Source organism: Trichogramma pretiosum, unplaced genomic scaffold (genome assembly GCF_000599845.2).
Source record: "Trichogramma pretiosum strain Unisexual culture from Peru unplaced genomic scaffold, Tpre_2.0 scaffold2, whole genome shotgun sequence".
NCBI lineage: Eukaryota > Metazoa > Arthropoda > Insecta > Hymenoptera > Trichogrammatidae > Trichogramma > Trichogramma pretiosum.
In genome coordinates this window covers 2,957,236-2,979,485 of record NW_019641687.1, presented here as the reverse complement: position 1 = coordinate 2,979,485, position 22,250 = coordinate 2,957,236, and the positions used below count along the sequence as shown (strand labels likewise).

The 22,250-nt window shown below is 38.1% G+C and overlaps 2 protein-coding genes and 1 non-coding gene across 6 annotated transcripts; 2 read left to right on the top strand and 1 right to left on the bottom strand.

Annotated features, from left to right (window-relative positions):
• Positions 1 to 13: 13 nt before the first annotated feature.
• LOC106658814 (solute carrier family 28 member 3-like) lies at positions 14 to 3,762 on the bottom strand. 3 transcript variants are annotated; one of them, XM_014380939.2, is made up of 14 exons: positions 3,398 to 3,762; positions 3,124 to 3,312; positions 2,998 to 3,022; positions 2,861 to 2,923; positions 2,632 to 2,794; positions 2,380 to 2,545; positions 2,145 to 2,301; positions 1,883 to 2,077; positions 1,649 to 1,810; positions 1,485 to 1,578; positions 1,256 to 1,415; positions 1,026 to 1,194; positions 612 to 951; positions 14 to 539 (listed from the first exon to the last, which is right to left on the bottom strand). In XM_014380939.2, the coding sequence occupies exons 2-14, from the start codon at positions 3,135 to 3,137 to the stop codon at positions 493 to 495; spliced, it is 1,755 nt and encodes a 584-aa protein (XP_014236425.1). In that variant the 5' UTR covers positions 3,138 to 3,312; positions 3,398 to 3,762; the 3' UTR covers positions 14 to 492. The 3 variants fall into 3 exon arrangements, with proteins under 3 accessions (XP_014236425.1, XP_014236423.1, XP_014236424.1); XM_014380937.2 differs by having other exon boundaries at positions 2,998 to 3,312; XM_014380938.2 differs by lacking the exon at positions 3,398 to 3,762 and having other exon boundaries at positions 2,998 to 3,334.
• An 8,229-nt stretch (positions 3,763 to 11,991) lies between these two features.
• Positions 11,992 to 19,448, top strand: LOC106658758. 2 transcript variants are annotated; one of them, XM_023461442.1, is made up of 5 exons: positions 11,992 to 13,480; positions 16,570 to 16,694; positions 16,834 to 17,088; positions 17,738 to 17,970; positions 18,353 to 19,448. In XM_023461442.1, the coding sequence occupies exons 1-5, from the start codon at positions 12,279 to 12,281 to the stop codon at positions 18,407 to 18,409; spliced, it is 1,872 nt and encodes a 623-aa protein (XP_023317210.1). In that variant the 5' UTR covers positions 11,992 to 12,278; the 3' UTR covers positions 18,410 to 19,448. The 2 variants fall into 2 exon arrangements, with proteins under 2 accessions (XP_023317210.1, XP_014236350.1); XM_014380864.2 differs by having other exon boundaries at positions 17,738 to 17,974.
• A 1,493-nt stretch (positions 19,449 to 20,941) lies between these two features.
• Positions 20,942 to 21,013, top strand: Trnag-ucc. The gene has a single exon. It is a non-coding gene; the product is annotated as a tRNA-Gly (tRNA).
• The last annotated feature ends 1,237 nt before the right edge of the window (positions 21,014 to 22,250 follow it).

Here is a 22,250-nt window from a genome sequence, read left to right as displayed (position 1 = left end):
GCATTTCCATTAATTCATGAAATATAAATTAAATCGACAATCATTGGCACTTCACTTTAATGAACCGAAAATCCACAAAAATCATTGTACAACAAAATTATTATCTCAATCTGCAAAATCTAAATGAATGTTTAAGTGATTCGTCAATGTATGATGACCCTGCATATTACATTGATTGAAGATTGATAGAAGACTAGTTATAAAATTTGGTCGAAAGAATTCAACATAATTTATGAATAAAATAGATCTAAAACTTTGCTACTTGAATAGTTTATGAGCGTCTTTATATGTATTTATTCTACTATAGTAGGTGAAAAGGAACTCTTTCAAAAAGGAAAAAATTTGTTTGATCAAACTTAGAAGTTTTCTTAAATTATGTCAAATTATGAAACAATTATACAATCATAAGGAAATACATAGTAATAACGATATTGTTTAAATGTTACATTAAATGTTTGCATGCTATGAAATTCATACTAATAATTTATTATGTTATAATGATCCATGTGACTCAAATGATTCTTCATCTATTAAAATTCCTAAAAAAATCACAGCAATTTAGCTTCAGGTTATTGATACATTTCTATTGAAACTAAGAATTTAAAAATTACCAGCGATACTGGCAGTTAAAAAACACACTGCGCAACCACCTACAAATGCACGAAGAACCGTGTTTACAATGTCGGTCTTCCTACTTGGCGCCATCGATGATAAACTTCCCATCATAATACCGATAGATGCAGGGTTAGAAAATCCACAAATTGCATATGTAGCGATAGCTTCGGCTCTTTTTGTTAATAAACCATCGCGCTTCAATATTCCTAGCTTCTGATAAGCAACAAATTCATTCACCATAGTCTTTAAGCCAACCAGCGAAGCTACGGATTCACACTGATCCCATGGGACTCCCATAAGAAAACTCACAGGTATGAATAGTTTCGATACGATTAGCTGTTCCACGAAAACAAAAATGATTAAAAATAAATTATACATTATATAAACAGATACAATACTGATAAGCTTACCTCAAAAGTTATTTCAGGATACCCGACCAAATATCCAAACCACGAAATAATTGAATTTAAAAAAACTACAGCCGATACAAAAACTATTAAATTTGCAGTGATCCCCAAAACTAGAGGTATGGCAGATGTAGCTCCATGAGCAATAGCATCCAAGAGGGAAAAATTTTCTCTACAATTAACAGTATCACATTATACAGCAAAAACAAAAAATTAATTCATTCAAGACTTACGATTCTTTAAATTTGATGTTTTTGAATGTAGTGCTACTTTTTTGTTTTTCAGGATAAATTAATTTTGCTATCGTCAATCCAGCAGGAGCAGACATAAGCGTTGCCGTTAACAAATGAATAGGTTCGGCCCCAAAAGATATGTAAGCAGCCATTACCGTTCCTAAAAATATAAATAGCCTATATTATTTGCAAGTAAACGAAATTAAAATATAGCATCTTTCTAATATACCTGATGTCGTAGCAAAGCATGAGCACATAATTGTGTGAATTTCTGAAGTTGTTAGTTCATTTAAGTATGGTTCAATTACAAGAAAAGATTCGGGCTATAATACAAATTTAAAAATTATTAGCAGTATTGGTCAAAATAATTTAAAATTGTTATAAATAAATTACCATTCCTAAAAATAAAGTAGTTGCTGCATGTAACGATTCGCATACTGTAGTACCTAAAATTGCATATAAAGCCCATCCAATGGTTTTAATTATGTATTGAATGACACCTAAATGATACAATATGCTGACAGTAGAACTGAAGAAAAATAAAATGGGGAGAACCTACAAGGATAACATATATTTTTCAAGAGTCAGCTTCTATATTTATGATTACATCGTAAATTGTCCACTGACGGAAAATGCAAAAGTGCCCTCTTCAACGAGTCGTTCTGAATATACAGAGGAGGCACCACTCTTTGAAAAATCCAGAAATGTTTTAACTTTTTCTGAGAGACACTGAAATATCGATCGTCCGATTGACCATCGTATCGAGATCAGCCCAAATAAAAATTGAATAATCAGTCCCCAAATAATCGCTCTCCACACTACCTATAAATGATAAATTGAAAAAATACCACATACAAAAATTTCGATTTTAATGAGCTTTGAATCTTACTTCTTTTCGATGTTTTGAAAACACCCAGCCAAAAAGTATTATAAAAAAAACTCCACCAAGACCAACTAATTTTTGCTTGGAATTCCATGTGTCTATTATTAAAAATACACTTATTGCAATTATCATACAAGAAAGTAACATGATCTCGGCATTGCACCTAGAAAATTATAATTCAGAATAACAGCACATTTATCGTCAATAATAAGTAATACATGTAAGTAGCAAGAATCAGTACCGCTTTGTTAAACTATTTAGTTTCGACCAATAAGATCGAAACCGATCAGGTGTGGAGTGGTATACTTTTTTCAAAACGTAATTGTAAGCTAATCTACCGTAAACAAAACAGTACAAAAGAAGTAATAATCCATATCCGTTGCACCAATTAAATTCTTTTTCAGCTTCTATAATTGTATTTATGAAAAGTAATATTAAATTATGCAATGTAAATTTTAAAATTATTTGTTTTAATCTAGTGTCATATACGAACTCTTTGACCTCCAATAAATAGTGGCAAAAATGAAGTAAATAACAGCGATGAAATTAATGATAAATAAACAGCAATAATATAGTGTTTTTGGATTATTAACAATTAACTTTTCAATTTTGGTATTTATTTTTTTCTGCGAACCGGCATCAGTGTCGTCTGTTTTCTGAAAAGAATTTTGTGACTAACTCGACAATAACTGTCCACTCGCAAAAAACAATTTTTTGCTTACCTTATCATTTGTATAACGCTGTAATGGAATTTCACCTGCATTACGCGACATTTTGTCAGTTTCCTGAATTTATTAGAGTTATTATTGGCACTGACACTGAATTAAATTAATTTAAAAACACACTAAATAAGCAATACCTGTGAAGATGCTATTTCAAACCGCCTTGTTGACATTTTTTTTGTTTGCATATTAAATAATATGATTTTTAATAAACAAATTTATACTAATATGGGTAATAATTAGTAAGTTCAGAAACTTTTTACCATTCACATTTCATTCACGAGTCGCTTACTCTACATAATCAGCATAATTCAAACGTTGCACATGATTCGAAAGAACAGATAAGTAGTTTTATGATGGATTAAGACTTGATGCCTCGAAAAGACTGTATAACACCTGATATATTTTATCAAGAGACCAGCACACTTCATACTGCTCGATATCTCTTAAAGCTTTGTTCATAAAAAAAATAATATGCAATTACAGGTTAATTAATTATCTTTAAAGAATGTTGAATTAGGAAAGTTTTTAAATAACCTTTGTTGTTTTAAATATCAAGTTAACAAGAAAATTAAACTTGAAACTTTAATTACTTCTCGGTATTGTTTCTCCATTATTTTGTTGCACTTACAAGTAAACTGAAGTAAAATTTATTCAATTTTTGATTTCACTCGTCATTCACCGACCAAATTGTAAAAAAAACTTTAATATGTTACAGACGATAGAAATTATTAAACTGGTAAACTAGTGCACTTGATACTTTTGAGTCAAGGAATCTGTAAATCAAGTCCTTCGTTTTATTTACATTTACGTGAAGTGAGAGACGTGTGCTGGCCACGCGCTCCAATGGATACATACGAAGCTTTTCTTTCTCATCTGCGGAAAAACGAGCCACGAATGCATACGCGAGAGAATCTGTAACTCGACTCCAAGCGCACGCTTCAACGTTATCCAACACAATTGGACTCGCCTAGCCGTTTCGCATAAACAAATCAGCGCAGGCAGTTTATCAAATTTTTGTATTGAAATTTACTGATAAATTTTTATGAGTTAGAGACCGAAGCACGTGGATTTTTAAATGAGTGGAAGAATGCAAGCAAACTGCTGAACTCAGCATGTTTGGCAATGGGACTATTGACAGAGATAGAGTTATTTTGGCGAAAAATTTTGCTATATTCGGACAAATATTTTACGTGAAATTTTTTAAGGATTCCACACGAGGCATGGCTTACGTGATGTTTGTCAGGTTCGTAAAAGTTATTTGATTTTACAGTTTCATCCAGGCTTCAAATAAATTTATTTGTAATCAAACGTATTGCTTTCGAAACATTCCAATTTGAATCGAATGAGATGAGAAAAAGACATAGCAATCATCCCTCGATGAACAATCAAGATCATCTTTTCGCTCGTCGTTTCAAACGATCGATGCCAGATAATTTGGTCTTATTAGCGAATTACAGGGTTAAGGGCTCTGGTAGATTATAGGAACAAAGCCACACAGCCAAAGTCCGTAGGTCCTGGTTCGTACGCTAGATACATTTTTTTTAAGCCTCGGAGAAGAAAATACGAAAATTGAGGAAGATTGCGCGCTGAGCCGGCGTGGGTACGCGGGTCTAAAAGATCGGCAGCTCGAGTCGCGTGCACGGGCGCGTTATCGCAATCGCAAGCGTGCGCTGTGCGATCCCCACGTGAGTAGCCACCGCCTTGCGAGCCATCGCATAGCATATGTAGAAGTATAGGTATTCGAGAGCGCGTGGCCTCGAGACTTTGCACCGCGCGGTTTGCTCTGCAATTAGCGCGCGCGCGAGCGTAGCTTCTCTGTCTCTCTTTCTCTCAATAAACGTGAGAAAAGCACGAGGCTGCGGCACGCCGCACGATTGAAAGAGAGAGAAAGACAGAGAGAGAGAGAGAAACCGGAATATTATACGGGAATCGGATGCGCGCCTGCTGGCCGCCGACGTCTTATCTCGCGCAGACGACGATACGACGATGCTTAGGAATGTCTCGTTTGGATTTCTCTGCATCTCGGCTACCGCACACACTCGGCACATAGCGCCTCTATGTACCCAGGGTACCATAGCTCGACCTGATGGACGATGCATTGACGTTATTAAACGTTTTTTAAATTTGCGCCAAAGGGTTGAATGGCAATATATTGCTTAGGCGATGGAGCTGGGTTATATTTTTTTGCAGAGGTGCATTGTGGTTTGGCGCGTATACAGCACCCGACAGATGGCTATTTTTTAATAACGTAAGTACTCAGACTCTTGTAAGCTTGGGACTTTTAAGAAACTGGGAACAAAGCCGGCGCTTTGTAACAATTTTCAAGATATTTTAACACTTCGTAAATCGGCTCGATTACATAAATCGAAATTTATCGATGATTAAGCGATGAAATTTCGATATCGTAAAAAACGATTTGCCGAGTAAAAATCCCTCGCGATATTTATAACCCTGTATGTTACGTGAACTTAATAATACAGTGGAAATGTAATTATTCATCGCGTTTCTGTATGGTGCTAAGTAAATTGATCGTTTGAAGTCGATGCATGATTGAAGTATGTGTTCCAAGACTGAAGTAAACTTCAAATTACACGAAAAAAATCAACGCTTCAACCTCATTAAATTCCCGTTCTTGTAAACAGCGTGTATTGAAGGAAAAGAGGTTTAAGCAGGCCATATGCAAGCTCTCTTCAATTTTGCTGTACTTCAAACGCCCAGCCAATGCCAGACTATATAAAATTAGCAGAGCGGAGCATATTCAATTTTCGCATGAAAAGGTATTATTATGCGAAATTGTACAATCTCGCTATCAGCAAATTACGTTTTATTTCGAAATAAAAGGCAAAGTCAATCACAGAAATTTCCACCAAGCCATTTTGTTTACTTTTTTAGATGGTCAAAGAATTAAGTTTCAAAACAGTGCGCCAAGATATTATTTTTCACGTCACGAATTATTAACCGAATATTTATGTGCCACTTGTTTTTCCTTTCAAAATGTGGGTATGTGTGCATTACTTGAGGAATTTGACTCGGTCGAAGTGTTGATTTGCGCTTTTTCGCTTGCTCCTCCAGAAACATTAAACTCCTGGCAAATGCAGCAGAAAAATTGAGCTACACATCCTCGTTTTTTTCCTTTCGCTTATCTCTTATCGCTCCATGCCATCATCTTGTGGTCTCTCACCATCGACATGATCTTTCGGAGATGCGGTACGAATGTGCGTCGTATTTTGCCACTTATTTCCTCTTCATCTCCATTTTCTCGACTACAAGCGCTGCTCTTATCTCTCCTCGGCTTTCTTTTTACGCTTAACTGGATTCAAAAAAAGCGCGAGTTGATGATTAATGTGATACTGTTTTTCCACCGCTACGAATGGACGCCTCTGTCTGCATTGTCGCTTTCTTGGAACTGCGCAAGAACTACGCAAATAATTTTCAAACCGCGAACTACGCCGCAATTGAAATATCGAGTCGATGGATTTTTCAAGCCTACATGGGGAAGTACACGAAGGTAAGGCGTAAGACCTCGTCTGCGCTCCATCATCTTTTGGTTTATCTTGGCCGACCGTATAGTCGTGTGCTGGCAGGGTCCTTATCTCTGTCCACATGCATCTTTTTTCTTCGTTTTACGTCTCATCCGGAATTACGCTCCAACGATGTTACTACCAGGCGAGGCAAAAATGCTGCCGCTGAATGAGGAGAAAAGTAGCAGCTTGCACGCGATACCCGGAAAGGTGTCTCGAGATTTTTTTGTTTTTTGAGATACAGTAGCCGCGCCTCTCTCTCGCCTCTTTTTTTTTCTCTTTCCCTCACTCGCAGCTTCTTACTCAACCCGATCCTTGTGATGATGCACGCTGTGATACGCAAGGCACACATTAAAAGACCCAAGAATACATGAATATGCATGTTATGTGTCCCCCCGGTCGTGTGAGGCACGCACACGATGATGTATACGAGATCAAAACGCGTATTTTTTCGAGAAAATTTCGAGAAATCGAGCATGAGGGATTTAGGTGAGTTCATATAATATGAAGTATCAGCTTTTGCACGCGTGAAGCGATATGCATTAAATTGGATTGTGTGTGTGTGTGTGTGTGTGTGTGTGTGTGTGTGTGCGAGAGAGGGACTCGACAGGTGGATGATACCGTGATATCCTTTCAACGTCGAAAAGTCGTTGGGAAAAAGTCCCAAGCGAATGACGCACGAAGGTCCGTGAATTATGTCGTTTTACGGGATTGCATCAGAATTATATCGTGGATCACCGCTTGCTTTTATTTGATTTTTAAGAAACCTTCGAGGGAGAAAGAGAGAAAAAAAGTAATATCTCGGCTCTCTTAGTGCGCCCCTTTAGAGCTCGTAGCTCTTAATGTATTAATGCGTGCTCGTCTAAAATACGAAGAAAAAAATACATTTCTCGCGTATTCCCGCGTACGTAATGAGGCCTACGGGTCTCGAGGATACAACTTCAAAGGGAAAGAGACAATTCTTCACACGGAATACAGTTAGATTGGAAGAAATCTATGAAATCTTGTGCGATGAATTCGTTCCATAAGCCATCGATGAGTCACTGTATATATGCAAGGACGATCAGTCAGTCCTCCTCAAATGAAATCTACCTCTCTCTTTCCATCTCTGTCGTTTCCACGTAAGTCTAGGAGCATTGTACAAAGTTTCGCGTCTGAGCAATGTCTAGCCTAATCGCTATTCTAGATGTTTTTTTTTCCTCTTTATTCCCAGAGCGAGCCTTAATATTCTGCGAAAGGCAAAAACGAAATGCCGCGTATTATATATATTGTATCGCTTTCTTTAATCCCTGCATAATATGTGAATTCCTAATTCAGCTGGCATCGCAAAGGCTATATAATTATACCTGCTGCGGCGGACACCTTCGACTTTCCTCGGGCACGAGCGGAATTTCCTGTACAATATGTGAATAGCTCGGCTTGAGCATCCGACAATATTTTGCTCGTGTATGAATGAATGCGACGGGGTAAAAGACGCGGCAGATGCACCGGATGCGGAGAGCTGCTAGCGCGATGATCCTTCTGTGACACGAGGCAAACAGAGAGAGGGAAAGAATCTTTCAGGTGTCGACGAGAGCACCTTACCACAGCGAAGCTTCGCCACCTTTTTTTTTCCATCGCCGCAACCCTTTGCTCGTTGCTCAAATAAGACAATGCTTGTATCTAGCCCATTGTCTGCAACTTCTAGAGCATAAACACGAAATACAGTTATGGTGCACGCAATCAACTGACGTTCAAAACAAAAATACACCCATGTGTGTGTGTGTGTGTGCATGTTGCTGTCTATTTTGAGCTAGTCGAGCAATTTTTGAACAGAAAAGGCAGGTCAAAAATAACGATAAAATTTGAGAATTTAAACGGTAGCAATTCTCGAAGAATCGCAGAGTCGAGATTTTAGATTTCTCGCGGATATCACTCGAATAAGATGTGAGAAATAAATTGGCAGCGGAGTAACAGGAGAGGCAAAAAATACATGTGTAATCGATCTCCGAAATCGTACGCTTGGTAAAATGACAAAAATGATAACGAGAAGGACGTATGTTTTAAGAAGCTGCCAAGAGGCTCATAGTGCGTGCGATAAATATTGTATTACTGTTTGCGTGCGCGAGTCTATGGGAATTATTTGAGACATCAGATACTGCAAAAAAGCCAGTAAAAAGTGGCTCGTCAAATTGTCGAAGCTCCATTATTTGTGTACGGAACGAAGAGTACTTGGCCGTAAAGCGAGATCGGGCATGCGTCGCTGCATAGACAAGTATGAGCGCGCGTGGACTGTGGAGGCTCTTGTTCGCGAGTTAGCGCTCATCTCTCGGCGGTACACTAATTTAGCGTTCATGCGTGTGTGCACATGCAGCGCGCGGCAATGATTATATACGAGTCTGGGTCGCATGAGGCAGCCGCTGAAACAAGTAGTAGCCAAACAACAATTTGATTCGCCGAGCGGGCATTATTTATTTTGGTATGTCTAGACGCCAAATTGTCTGTCCCGCAGCTCATTCTCTCTTGCTCTATTTGCTATATATATATACAATCTCTATCGCTTCTGCTGCTGCTGCTACTGCTACTACTATTGTGAGTGTGCTCCGGTGTGTTCGATAGCCGCAGACAGACGTGACGTCAGCTCACACCACAACGCACACAGATTGTAACTCTAGTTTGAGCTTTTTCTATGCATTTGTAAAGCCTGTGTGAGTGCATATATTAATAAAAACGCGATTGGCACGCAACGTCTATAGAGAATGGTCTTTTTTGGGGTCAAATTCTTATTGAATTATAGAAAAAAGCCTCGGTATAATTGTAGAAAATCAAACTCTCACCACTGATCTAATTTTTATGAATCGATCGCTTACGAGAAAAAAAGTTTTATGTAATTGAAAACCATATAAACGGCTCAAATGAACATAATTTCAAAGTACCATTCCTCGCAAGAGATAATCTCGAATATATTGGTAAAAATCTTTGTTGACAATAGAGAAAAAGAGAGATCCAACGATTACGTAGACACCGAAAACACCTCTTGTAGGTATATGTAAAGAGTCCGGAGGGACACGAAGTGCAGCAATAGCCGCATCAGTAGCTACCAGGCTACAGGTTCATTTCGCTTCAAACCAATCAAATAAAATGCCTCTAGCAGCAGCCAGACACTCACACTTCATCGCCTTGCATACAAACGCATTCTCTCTCTCTCTCTCTCTCTCTTTCTCTCAAAGTTTTTTATCTCTTTCTCTCTCTCTTTCTCTCTCATTCGCTCACATGTACGTGATGAGCCTCTGAACTCGATTTCTCTCTCTCTCTCTCTCTCTCTCTCTCTCTCTCTCTCTCTCTCACTCACTCAGTCGAGAGTTGGGGCTGTTTTATTAAAACGATACATTATGATTCACAAGATCATATCTTTCGAATCGTCTAGACGGTAAAAGAGAGAGGAAGACACCCTATAAAGTCCGACAGCCCTCGCGGCAGTCGCACTACCGTACGTGTGTACCTCTGTATGGTAGTATATAGCAGCTCTTCGCATCATCGGCTCTCTCTTTCTCTCTCTCTCTCTCTCTCTCTCGAGGTATCAACTGCTCGCGTGAACATGTTGCTACACTCACAAACACAAACACAGATGCAGTGCAGCGCAGACACACTCGCATCCTAACTCTTTTTCTCCTTTTTCCGTCTTTTTGTCGTACGCGTCCCGTCTTTATCTCATTCACGTTTCAAGAGCGACACAGTGTGCGATACACTTTTTCAAGTCAGCGGTGTGTGTAAGAGTGTATATCAATTCCGTCTGCTGTCCTCCTTTTTGCACGTGAGTCTCTCCTCTCCTGCAGCTTGTGTATGTATACGCGCGAGACGGCATCATAAATTGGACGAATGGCCCAAACTGGAATCCATCCAGCGATTGGACTATACCCTCGCGATCGATTGCACGTAGGTTTTTTGTACTTGTTTGGGCCTCGAAGTTTTTAACCGAAAAATAAACACCTCCTCGAGAGCCAAGAAGAAGAAGCCAAGCAGGAACCAAGCTGCAGTATATATACACTTTTAATTATGTTTATTGAGCCTGCCCTATGTTAAATTTAAACGCAGCGCTATAAAACATCCCGACGCACGTCAGCTACCGTTTACGCGCCTGCGAGCGCGTACAATATAAAGACAGGCCTGAACGACGAGGCGATTAGCTTTTTCAAGACAGACAGAAATAAAAGTTAAAGGGCTCGGTCCATTTCGGAATTAATGGGCTCGTTTATATACGCTGCAGCGTGCGCGAGGCGAGCTCGAGAGCGAGTGCACCCAGACGCGACGAGTAAAAAGTAGGCCATTATCGGAATAGAAGAAGAAGAAGAGGCAGTAGCAAAGTCTTTAGTGCAGCAGTTACAGCAGCAACACACATTGCTCATAAGCTATGTATGAATTCCGTCGTGGAAAAATCAAAAATTCAACCCACGACCGTGCTCCAAATTATTTAGCACCTCTTGTAATTCTGCTTGATAATTTATTCCAGTTCGGGTGATGAGAAAAAAAGAGCGAAAAGAGAGAGGGAAATGAAAAAGATCAAAATCAAGGATGAGCAACTAGTAGGAACAATTATTCGAGCCTGTTTTCAGCTCTTAATACTGCTCGATATTTTTACGCTTTAGCCGATGAAACTTTACCATGCACCTTTCTTGAGTTGAACCACGAGTTGAGCACGAGTCAAGCACGAGTACCACTAGCCGCATCTGAAAATATGTACGTGTAAAGCTACACCATGTTCCGATTTGCATCGGCCGCACGTTCTTTACAGCCATAAGACTGTACGTCTGCGCCTTACTCGTTTATATGAACGCACGTGAGTAAACAAAATTCATTGCGCACCTGTTTAAGTACACATATAGCGTTCAAAATTTAGACGCGTCTATTTATAAGTAAACTCGCACTTACTATACGTCATTGATCGCCTTAAATATACCGCGAGAATTTATGTAAAAAAAATTCCATAGATGTAATTTACCGGAGTCGGTGAACGATCATGCGCATTAGCAGTTCTGTGAGAGTACTTATATGCACTCTTTCAAATGGCTTGGTGACGGCCCCCGGTGTTATGCATCAAGGTGCATAAGCGTAGAAGAAAAGTGCACTACTAATAAATATACCCCGATACATAAATGCGATCGTGTTCGTTTTTTCTTATCTCTCCTTTACGTATACCTTGGTATGATGCTGCAAAAGTCGTCACGTCAATTGACGACGATAAACAGCAGCAGCAACAGCATCAGGCGAAAAGAAGGAAAGGGAAAGAGCGAGAGAGAGAGAGAGAGAGAGAGAGAGCTGTCTGCGAGCTGTCTGCCGTCGATGTTTACCCTGCGGCCCCCATCAGACCGAGCTTGGGCGCGCGACGCTTGAAAGAGGTGGTGTGTATATGCCTACATGCATGTGTACGTATAGTAGTAGTAGGTATATAGTGAGTAAGAGGAGGCACGCATGGTAGTGGCGAGCGAGAGAGAGAAAGAGAGAGATAGAGAGAGAGCGCGCGCAGAGCGCTGAACCGCGAAGACGCGCGCGCGCACAGCACACTCCGGTTTTTGCCCGCCGAACTTGTTAAAAGAGCACGCGAGCTGCCGAAGGACCAGAGACGACCGATGACTTTTTCGCGCTGTAGATCGGAGAGACCAAAAGAAAGAGAGAAAAAAAACGAGCTAGACATTTGCGCGGATTGTGCATCGCATTGATATCGTACGCAAGCACGACAGTGCTTTTGTTCGCGCTATTTTTTCTGCATTAATCAGCGAGCGTGATTTATTTTTAATTTGTTTTCAACAATATGTGATTGAACCGTGAATTTTGTGAACTTTGACAGACGGCAGTGAGTTTGAATTGAAATTGAACTTTATTTTTTGAAAAGACTTTTTGCGATTAAGAATCGAAAAATGTCGTTGACAATGAAAGTGTTCCTGTTTTGTTTTGTAATGAGCAGTATATGTCATTGCGCGACATCGCACCACCTGCGTCACCACAACAGTGCCGAGATAGACTCTTACAAGAGGAGTCGAAACAACGTGTTCAATGGCAACAACGAGTCCGATCTCGAGACCAACAACAAGATACCTTACAGCTACAAAAAGCTCAACACGATGCTCAACAAAGCCATACTGCAGATCATCCTCGGTGAACTTCGTCCGGCCGATCTTCTCGTGTTGAGAGCTTTCAATTACACTTTGGATGACGTCATGGCCATAAGGGAGCACGAATTTAAGAAAAATAAATACGAAGCCAGCATTCGCCGAAGATCGTCGGCAGCGCATCAACAAAACAAAAAAATTGACCACGACGTGCAAAGTGATTTTGACAGCTATAACAAACAAGCGGTCTTCGACTACGAGAACGCGGCCTCACAAGCACCCGTCAAATTCGATTACGACGACGTAAAGCTCGTGGCCGAGGACACCGCTCACCAAAGTTTTGACAAAGCTATGGAGCCACATGTGGTTTTTCGCATAAAACCCGACGATGCGGACTTTGACTCGTCCTCGTCCGACGAGAGATCGGAAATCGTGGGGCTGAAAGCCTACAGGACCAAGACGATCGTTAAGAGCGACGACGAGGAAAATTCTGCAAAAAGGCATTCCTTTCAATTGTCTAGTGCCAACGATAAGCTTACTATTGCTGAGAATGATTTAGAAGGACGTGCATCAACCGATTATGAAAATCGCGTACCCGGTGATCAGGATTACTACGCGCCTCATGGAAAATTCGACCAATCGGCCAATCGCGCCCAACAACGCTCCGACGATTCATTTGTCGTAAACGCTACCAATGACGAAACGACGAGTGCTCAAAAAGGCGAGGAGTACGAAGGCCTCGAGTGGATCGGTGGCGATGTTTATCGAGTCAAGCCCGACGCCATGGAAACTCTACTGAATTACGACGCCGAGCTCACCGAAACTACTTCCGATTATGATGGCAAAGATGATGACGTTTGGAAGCAGATGAATGGCTACCCTACCGTGACTGATATAATCAACGATACAGACGATTACCAAAGAGATATCGAATCGACTGCTAATGAAACTTTGGCAGATAACCAGAATCTTACCTCCTATCAGCGATTTGCAATGGCTCAAAGACAAGAGTGAGTTTTCAGTTTTTTTTTATAAATCTCAATTAAATTTATTTAGATTTTACTTACTTTTATTTGCAAAGTTATGGAGCTTGCGAGCTTTGATTTAATATATTATTTACTTAGAAAAAAACTTAGACTTATACACACGAAATGAATTTATTTCTTATATTATTATAGTGAGAGCTCAAAAACTACGTATAGTAGGTAAGAGTAAACTTTATTTAAACGTCACACATTCTGTAAGTATTATCAGGTTACTCAGGAATAATTTGATAACAGCTTGTTTTTTCGAACGTGTGAATAACTCAGTTTTCGTGTTGGATACATAAGTCACGAGTCGTTGAAATTCCAAATAATATTGCAATAACAAGAAAAGTATTCTTAACTAACAACAAACGTATATTATATCCAAACTGTATATTATTTCTACAATAACAACCAACCGTTTATTTTTACTTCAATTTTTACACTTCACTTACACCGTCTTAACTCAATCTAATTTCTAATCTCGATTCACGACATTTGGCTCGTGTTTAAATAGATTTCGAATTCCCCACGTAAGAACGCTATGGTAGTTTACACAGAAATAATTGTCACGAGGATGTTTCGTCTTTCGTTCATTCATAAGCTTATGCAATATTATACGCGCTGAGATTTCGCATAATGCTGACCTTGCAAAGTCGCATCAGTCGCACTGTGAGACCAAAGCAACGATTAGGTGATTTCGCAATGTATCCCCTCGCTTGTATTTGACCAACGTTACAGTAACACCTAACCGTGACACGAGGTACATTAAAATAATTTTAATAGAAATTTATCATTTAAAAAAAATATTTCACAATAAAATAAGTGCGTTGCAAATATTTGCAGTTTAACCGTTTGCCCGAGATTCAATGGCAGCAAAACATCGTCGTCGAATTTCGTCGAACGAATGTGTAGCCACGCAGAGCCTAAAAACTGCATCCGAATCGCGTGGGTTAGATTGATGCGAGAACGGAAATTGAAATAGTCGGAGTGCAATTCGTCGTTCGAATTAAATAGGATCATTGATTCTCGGTAGGCCACGCATGCATGCATGCGTATGTAAGCAATATTCGCTGCTGCTTTGTTCGTTCGCGCGCTTAGATTTTTTTATGAGCACTTGGGCTTGCAGCGGAGGAGAGCTTGTTAGACGTCTCTTGGCCACGCTGCCCCAGACGGGTAAGCAGACGAGCACGTATACATACATACCCACGAGTGAGCGAGACGTCGTAAAACGCGTGACTTGGACGCCTCGACAGATTAACGTGCATGCCATGAGAAACGTCGTAAAATTTTTCGAAAAAAAAACATAGCCTCCCTCTCTCTCTGCTGTAACCCTCTCGTCTACCTAATGCATTAACTTCTTTTTTTTCTTCCTCTACGTAAGGATTATACAATAATTTTCTTCTCTTCGTTTCTAAGCTCGTTCGCGAGAGTTGCTCTCTTTCAATTGCTAATCTTCGTGTTTTTTTCCCGAGCTACACAACAAATTTCTCTTTCTCTTAACCTGTCAACCTTTTTGCACGTCATCTGCTTTTTGCCCATTGACTCGTATGCACAGAGTCTTCGAAAATCTTAGCTACATTTTTCTCTCTAACGAGATAATTTTTAGTATCTTGCATAATTTTTTTCTGGTACAAAAATAAAAGTATGATAGCTCAATTTATTTAATTTGCACGATTCACACCGACGCATTTCCCAACGTATTTATCACCCAGAGCAAAAATTACAACCCATTTTGCCTTGGTAATTCTTTTATTTCCTCGGTACTTTGCAACGGTTCAATCTTTTTTCACATGAGCATTTTAAGTCTTAGCTTCTATTACCATTGCGAATAGTTGAGTACGCAAGCATACCGTACTCTTTACTGCTACGCACTTATCCCTCGTTTTATGTACCGACCCACACTTGCTTTGGTACGCCTCCTTTATGATTTGATTCTCGCATTTAATCCAATAAAAAGCTAACTAATAATGAACAAACTATGATTTTCAAAACACAAGAGAAATTAAATTGTTTTCATACTGTCCGGTACAAGTGATTTAAAAATAGACAAAACTGACTTCTTAGTGATGAAATTTCATTCAAACCTTATCTAAAAATAGCCATAAAGGTGAACTTAATAAAAACCTAAAGAAAAATGTCCAAGGTTGACATTTTTTCAAATTACAAAGTAGATGAGTCCCCCAGAATGGAAAAACTACGTACGAAACCAGCTCAACCAGACAACACATATAATTACTTATTCAAATGGCGAAATCTCATTCGAAGACAAAAACTCGGCGGGTCGCTCTCTTTTCCGTCCGATTTAAAATATTCAATACGTATATAAATATGCAGCTGGACTCGCCGTCATCACGACCTCGTATCACTTACCAAAAAAAGTGGACACACTAAATCCTTATCGACCAGTCTACACATTGGACATGTAAATAAAAAAAAAAATGAGATTTACGCGTATCAACAAAAAAAAAGTTTGTGTACAGTATCTGCTGCACAACCCTCGAATTATGTGCATAGATTTATATACGTATATATTCATCCATACGCTTGCATTTCTTCTCTTTCTTCCAGTCTAGTCGTCGTCTAGCCGACGACGGATGATTAATGCAAAGTGTGAGCCGGCGGCCGCTCGAATGCGCAACAGGTACGCTCGGCTGCCGTATATCTACATGCTTGGTTTACATAAATCTTTAGCCATAAAACAAAGTGCCCCGCTAATACAACTCAGGCGAGGAAAAGTCCTCTCTTATACACTTATTTTTTATTCACGCTGGACAGCGAGTTTATCTCCCAGGTGCTACGAGAGCGTGCATGCTTGCATAACTTTGTTACCTCAAACGCGCGTCCAAGAAGAAAAGATGGACAGCCATTCGATCGGCTCGTACACGTGATTAACGATGAATTAATCGATTTGTTTGTTTATGTATTTCAACACCTGATTTATTTTGTCTGATGAGCATCAACTTGTGCACTATAGTGTGTGCGTGAGCGCGCGTTTGATACAGCTTGGGAATTAAATTTTTTTGGTTGGTTCTCATTGAGTAGGGAATTTAAAGTTTCCTTTCAATTTTCAGCCAAGGACAGAAGGCTATTGAAGACATAAAAATGCGCATCCTCGCGCTGACTGGAAGGTTCAATGCCACTGCGCCGCAGCCGAGCCAAGTGCAGAAAGAAAGACTAACCATGTTCACACCGACTTGTAAGTTTGCAAATATTCTAATGATCCGCTCGTGTAGTTCGATATTCCTACCGATCTACGCGCTAGCGGTACATTTGCGGCTACAGAGGATTTTTCTTCAATTAAAGGAAATATCTCTCGCGTTTTTCCCCGAGAACAGGTCAAATACCTCGCAATACGGACGCGGAAGCTTGGACAGATCCGTTGCACATGAACATGTACTTCCAGTTGAATCTGACATTGGCCGAGCAAGTGTTGGCCGCAAAATTAAGACTGTTCAAGCTGCCTCAGGACAGTAGCAGTCGCAGCATAATTTCGACCAGCAGTAGCAGTACTTACGAAGAGGAGGAGGAGGATGAGAAGAAAATTAGAGTATCGGTTTACTTCTACACGAAATCGCTCAAGAAGCACCGAGGTAATTATTAAATTAACCTTTAATGCCTTGCGGCTCATCATGCAGCATGCGCGCATATTAAATATGTTGAATCTCTTTCTCTCTCTCTCTCTCGCGCCTCTGCATTCAAAGTGTCTCCAATTGGCGGAGAAAGCTGTAGCTACACAGCAGCAGCCACTTTTTCAACATTTGCATTTTGTTTATGGACAAGATTTTGCATACATACACGCGCGAACTAGATTAAAGTGACGTAAATTATAATTAACATACCTCCACGGCATGGGGGTGTCTCTCACTCACTGATCAGACGAGTCGAACCACTTTTGACGCTTTTTACCCAGGAGGATTTCATACGCAACATATAATGATCGTCGTGGCTGTCTTCTCTCTTTAACATTTGAATCACTAATGCACGTGTGCATGGGCTATTAGCGTAGTTTAATTTATTTCATGTTTAATAGTTCTGACGAGCGCCAGAAAACGTTTGGAATAGCCTAACGATCGAATATAGAATACTAATTTTGCGTGGCAGAATTCATGGACCGTTTATCGCTTCTTCGCGATAATCAATTCAGTTACACGGCTGCTTCAATAATAATACTGCTTTAGAAAAAGCCATTAAAAAATTTCCATTCTAGCATGCTATTTTTATCTTTATTTGGATTTACAGCTAAAAAACGATTAATGGATTCGGTCGTGGTCCCGCTGTCCTCACAGGGCAGCCATTTAGCACTGGATGTTAGGCAAGGATTGCGTTTTTGGAAGCCGAGCGTACAGCACAATCACTCGAACGGAGTAAATCACGGCTTGGTTGTTCAGGTCGAGGATCAAGAAGGAAGACCATTGAAACCATCTCTTTATATACAGCAACCCTCGTGCGAAGCCTCTGATCAGGATGAGAAGGCATGTGAGTGTGTGGCCTAACAATACTAACTTGGCTTGTTTTCTTTTTATGTTTGTTTTCCTTACCAAATTATACATTTTTTTGATTATTGCCTCGTTAAAATAAATGAAAATTACAAGATTATCGAGCAAAGTGTTAATGCTTATAACACATGATGTAATGACATTTAACACAATTTAACGCCATGAGATTTTGCAAGCTTTCATTTGTACCGAAGTGGGCCATTAGAATGTCCTATATCAATTATCTATTGAGGAAAATAATTTCTCTTAAAATATGTATTCGGTGCTAATGAAATGAATGTCTAAAATTTGTAGAGATAATTTAAAACCAGTATTTTCATTGTAATAGCTATAGTTAATACATTTTTATTTTTTACAGACCAATTCATCCCTGCCCTTTTCGTCAGAGCCTGTACTCGTTACATTCGCATCATAAATGGGACCGTCGAAATGTATTTAAAATGCGGCTCAACCCAGAGACATTAAATTTTCTTCAGAAATTGCTAAGCAAAATCATTGCTTGTTCTTTTGTGGAGAAACTAAAAGTATTCTGTAGTCAGTTAAAATGAAAATTCGGACACAAAACCGAATTAGCTTAGCTCTTACATATAACATTTCAAAACTATTAAGTACCGGATGAACTGAAGCTGGAATGATTTGTATTTTTCGAATTCGCTGTTTAATTTTATAAAGTATTTATTCCAGAATTTTTAGCATGCGGTAAGTCACTTAAATTGAAAAAGCCGAGCAGCACTTCGTCGACCCGGTTTATTATGTACCTTCATAAGTTATCACTAAATGAGTAATAGTACTCGCATCAACGTTTGCATATCAGCTTTGGATAAGTTCAGACCGTAAATGAAAGTCATTAGACGACTTGTACCGATTAATTAAATCATCGTTTTTACATTGTTGTACATATCATGAATTCTTGTAATTACTTAGTAGGGATCTAAAACTGCTTTTTAAGAATTAATTCATTTTCTTGTAATATAAATTCACTTCAATTCATGTATTTTATATTATTTTATATTGGAAGCTCAATGACTGATGTAGCCAAATGTAGATAGTAAGATACGTATAAAACGTAACAATCATGATACTCTACAAATCTAACTTCCTAAGGCATAGAAATATGCTATGTTAGCAAATTTTTGCTTACAAAATAATTATTTATCATCTAATGTATGTGTAAGTTCCATTTTACATAAAAAGTGCTTGGGCGCAAAATTGTATATAATGTAAATTTTAGACTTATAGGTTGTAAGCATTTGAATAAGAAGCTGATTCTATTTTAGTTTGATTTTTAAATCGCAATTATATAATTTCACAACTTTTGATTTAATACTTCATTTATGCAGCTTAACAATTTTTGATACAAAATAAATGTAATTATGATTTGCTTACAGAGCGCTACTTCGTCTCTTATATATAAATAATTTATCTGTTCATACTTTTTAAATAAAATAAATTTTAAGTTGTATTTTTTACAACGTGACTGTATTTTTTTGAATAATGAAATTTTCTACCTCCTCAATGATGCCTACTTATCGGTAACGTCATTTTCTACCACACTCGTATCTTAAAAATCTGGCATATAGCTCCATCTCTCGAAAATTCAAAGTAAAGTACATCAGAAAAAACTTTTCATGCTTGATCTAAAAATAAATTTCAGGTGATTCTTACACTTCCATCTATTTTATGAAAAAATATTAAATTAGTTTAATCATAAGTTGTTTTTATTGGCATTTGTCAGACATGTCAATTGATATTTTCTGTATTTAAATCATGCATCCTCATCACGTCATTTTATATCAAATATTTTAGAAGTACAGCCAACATGATCTGCACTATCATTAGAGCTTTATTTGGTCAGTTGATTTTGTGTAAATCGCTTATAAAATAAAAAATATGTTAAACTTTAAAAGCTTTACAATTTAATATTAATAATTTTAAACCATAAAAAATTGTTTATTCAAACGAAAATTCGACGTTTAGACCTTAGCCTATGTCCTATATATTACGTACTGAATGCTATAGTGGCTCTTGTTCCGTAACACACTTTACACAATATTCATAATCAAGTTTGATTTTGTTACAATAACATTGAAACCCAAATACTGCAGTCTCATTTTCAAACATTCATTCGTATTATTATTAATTACTAGCACCCGAGTTACTTATGAATGGGTGTCCTATTATAGAGCGCTAACAGGCCTACTGACTTCTCAGCTTTTTTTGCACTCCACCCGCCAAAACACGCAACTTTACACGCAGTGTGCTTTCAGACATCTCTTTTAGCAGTGCGCATTTCGTCCCGCGCATCGTCATAGGGCTTGATCAGACTTATTAATTATGTGCTATGACTCAGTGAAATAGACTTTACGTGTTGTTTTTATGCCGGTTTGACGTGAGTAAGGGTGAATTCAATCGATCGCGATGGATGATAATGAGTTGAGACTTGCCCAAGCCTTGGTAGAAAATAATTTGGGATCAAGAGCAGGAGATGCTTTAGCACGTTTGCAAGACAGACTTGACGCTTTTAGGTAAGTCGATGCTCGTTAAAAAAAAAAATAGAATTTAGTCAAAACTAGTGCGCTAAATTACGAGATGCAGAAAACTTTTGAGGGAGTGGACGGTGATTGATGAAATGGACGTGAATGTAACAAAATAAAAAATGAGTCAAAACGTAAAAATACGATTGGTGAAAAGCTCAATGGCCTTACTTACTGCAAAGATGACAGTTCATTGAGTGTGGAATTACGAAATAGCAAAAGTTTAACTCATTTTCCATTGATTAATGAAGTACATTAATTTTTTTTAAGAAACTCAGAAAACAGCTCTGCATGTGATTTTGTTTTCAATCTATATGTGAAATTCATGACTGAATTTGTGTCAAATGAATATACCCATTTGGAAGTCAATAGCATTAATTTATAAACCTTACTAAATCGTCATCACGTATGTTGCGATGGTGGTGTAATGGTCAGCATAGTTGCCTTCCAAGCAGTTGATCCGGGTTCGATTCCCGGCCATCGCACATTTTTTGGTTTTGGGAAACAGTTAATCTATCTCTTTTTGAATTCAAGGCCAGTTGTCAGACTTGTCTCTGACAAAAATTTTTTTTCGTCATTTTTCACATAATATTTTGAAGTGAATGTTTCTGAATCGTTTAAGCGCATATTGTAATTGTCATTTGCAGTCATATTCATCTATCGTTCATTCGAACAACTATAATTAAAAATATCAATGGAAATTTGGTTTGACGAACGAAGTTCAAAAATCAATTTTCTACACCAAAAATAAACCAATTTCATACGTATAATAAAAAAATGATATTTGCTTTATTTCCCCAAAGCAGCTCACGATCAGAGTTAACTGTTGATCCAGTGGAACCGCGAAGGTAAAGCAGTTATTAAAATGTTCTTTGCCAGCTAGCGCCACCTGCATGCTACGCAACTGATGATAATTTTATTTGCAAGTTTTTTTTAACAACAGACGTTTATAAAAACTTATTTATATTTTCTAGGCTTTAATTAATGTTTGTGTATCATTAGAGTAACGATTAAAACATATTTTTGCACGAAGTTAAATCATTTTGTTTTTGAGTAGATTGCATTGATACTTACACGATATTATCACTATTTTAAATCATAATTTCATAGACTGAAAAAAGCTATGATTTTGTAATACCGTCCTTCCCATGTAACTTATGAATAAAACAAATTTATGTAACCTTTAAAATTTTTAGTAATTGACAGGTACACAATATTAAAAATTGAATTCTAGTTAAGAGTTTCTTGTTATTATTTATAGTACAACACTACTAAATTACTTTGAGCAAAGATTCGTCGAATGAAAAAAATGATTCTACCTTCGTCTACTATTTCTTTTCCTACTATAAATACTATTCATTCCAGAGTTAGTGATATTCTAAATATAGAAAAACATGTCAAATGCCAACCAACTACATTATGCAAGGATTATACTATATTTATAGGCTCAATTTATCATAAAGTTTTTTCATCATCTTAAATTTGAATCGAATTGTTCACGCTGATATAGACATCGTGAGTTTATCTGCATTTTATTATTTTAAAAGTATCATATTTGTTAAAAAATATTTTTACTCGAAAAATAATAGCTCCTTATGGATATAAATTTAGCAAAGACAAAACAATTTACTACAATCAATAAATATATTCCATTTTTTCTAAAGTTTATGACCAAGTTAAGATTCGAAAAGTCATAAATAATATACTTTTTTGAACGCGATA

Bases quoted from the DNA above. Each gene is read 5' to 3' on its own strand.
- LOC106658814 (XM_014380937.2), bottom strand. From the start codon at position 3,048: ATGCAAACAAAAAAAATGTCAACAAGGCGGTTTGAAATAGCATCTTCA. The intron at 2,302-2,379 runs GTACTGATTCTT...ATAATTTTCTAG, and splicing joins CTAAATAGTTTAACAAAGCG to GTGCAATGCCGAGATCATGT. The intron at 540-611 runs GTAATTTTTAAA...TGATTTTTTTAG, and splicing joins TTTAACTGCCAGTATCGCTG to GAATTTTAATAGATGAAGAA.
- LOC106658758 (XM_014380864.2), top strand. From the start codon at position 12,279: ATGTCGTTGACAATGAAAGTGTTCCTGTTTTGTTTTGTAATGAGCAGT. The intron at 16,695-16,833 runs GTAAGTTTGCAA...CCCCGAGAACAG, and splicing joins AACCATGTTCACACCGACTT to GTCAAATACCTCGCAATACG. The intron at 17,089-17,737 runs GTAATTATTAAA...TTGGATTTACAG, and splicing joins ATCGCTCAAGAAGCACCGAG to CTAAAAAACGATTAATGGAT.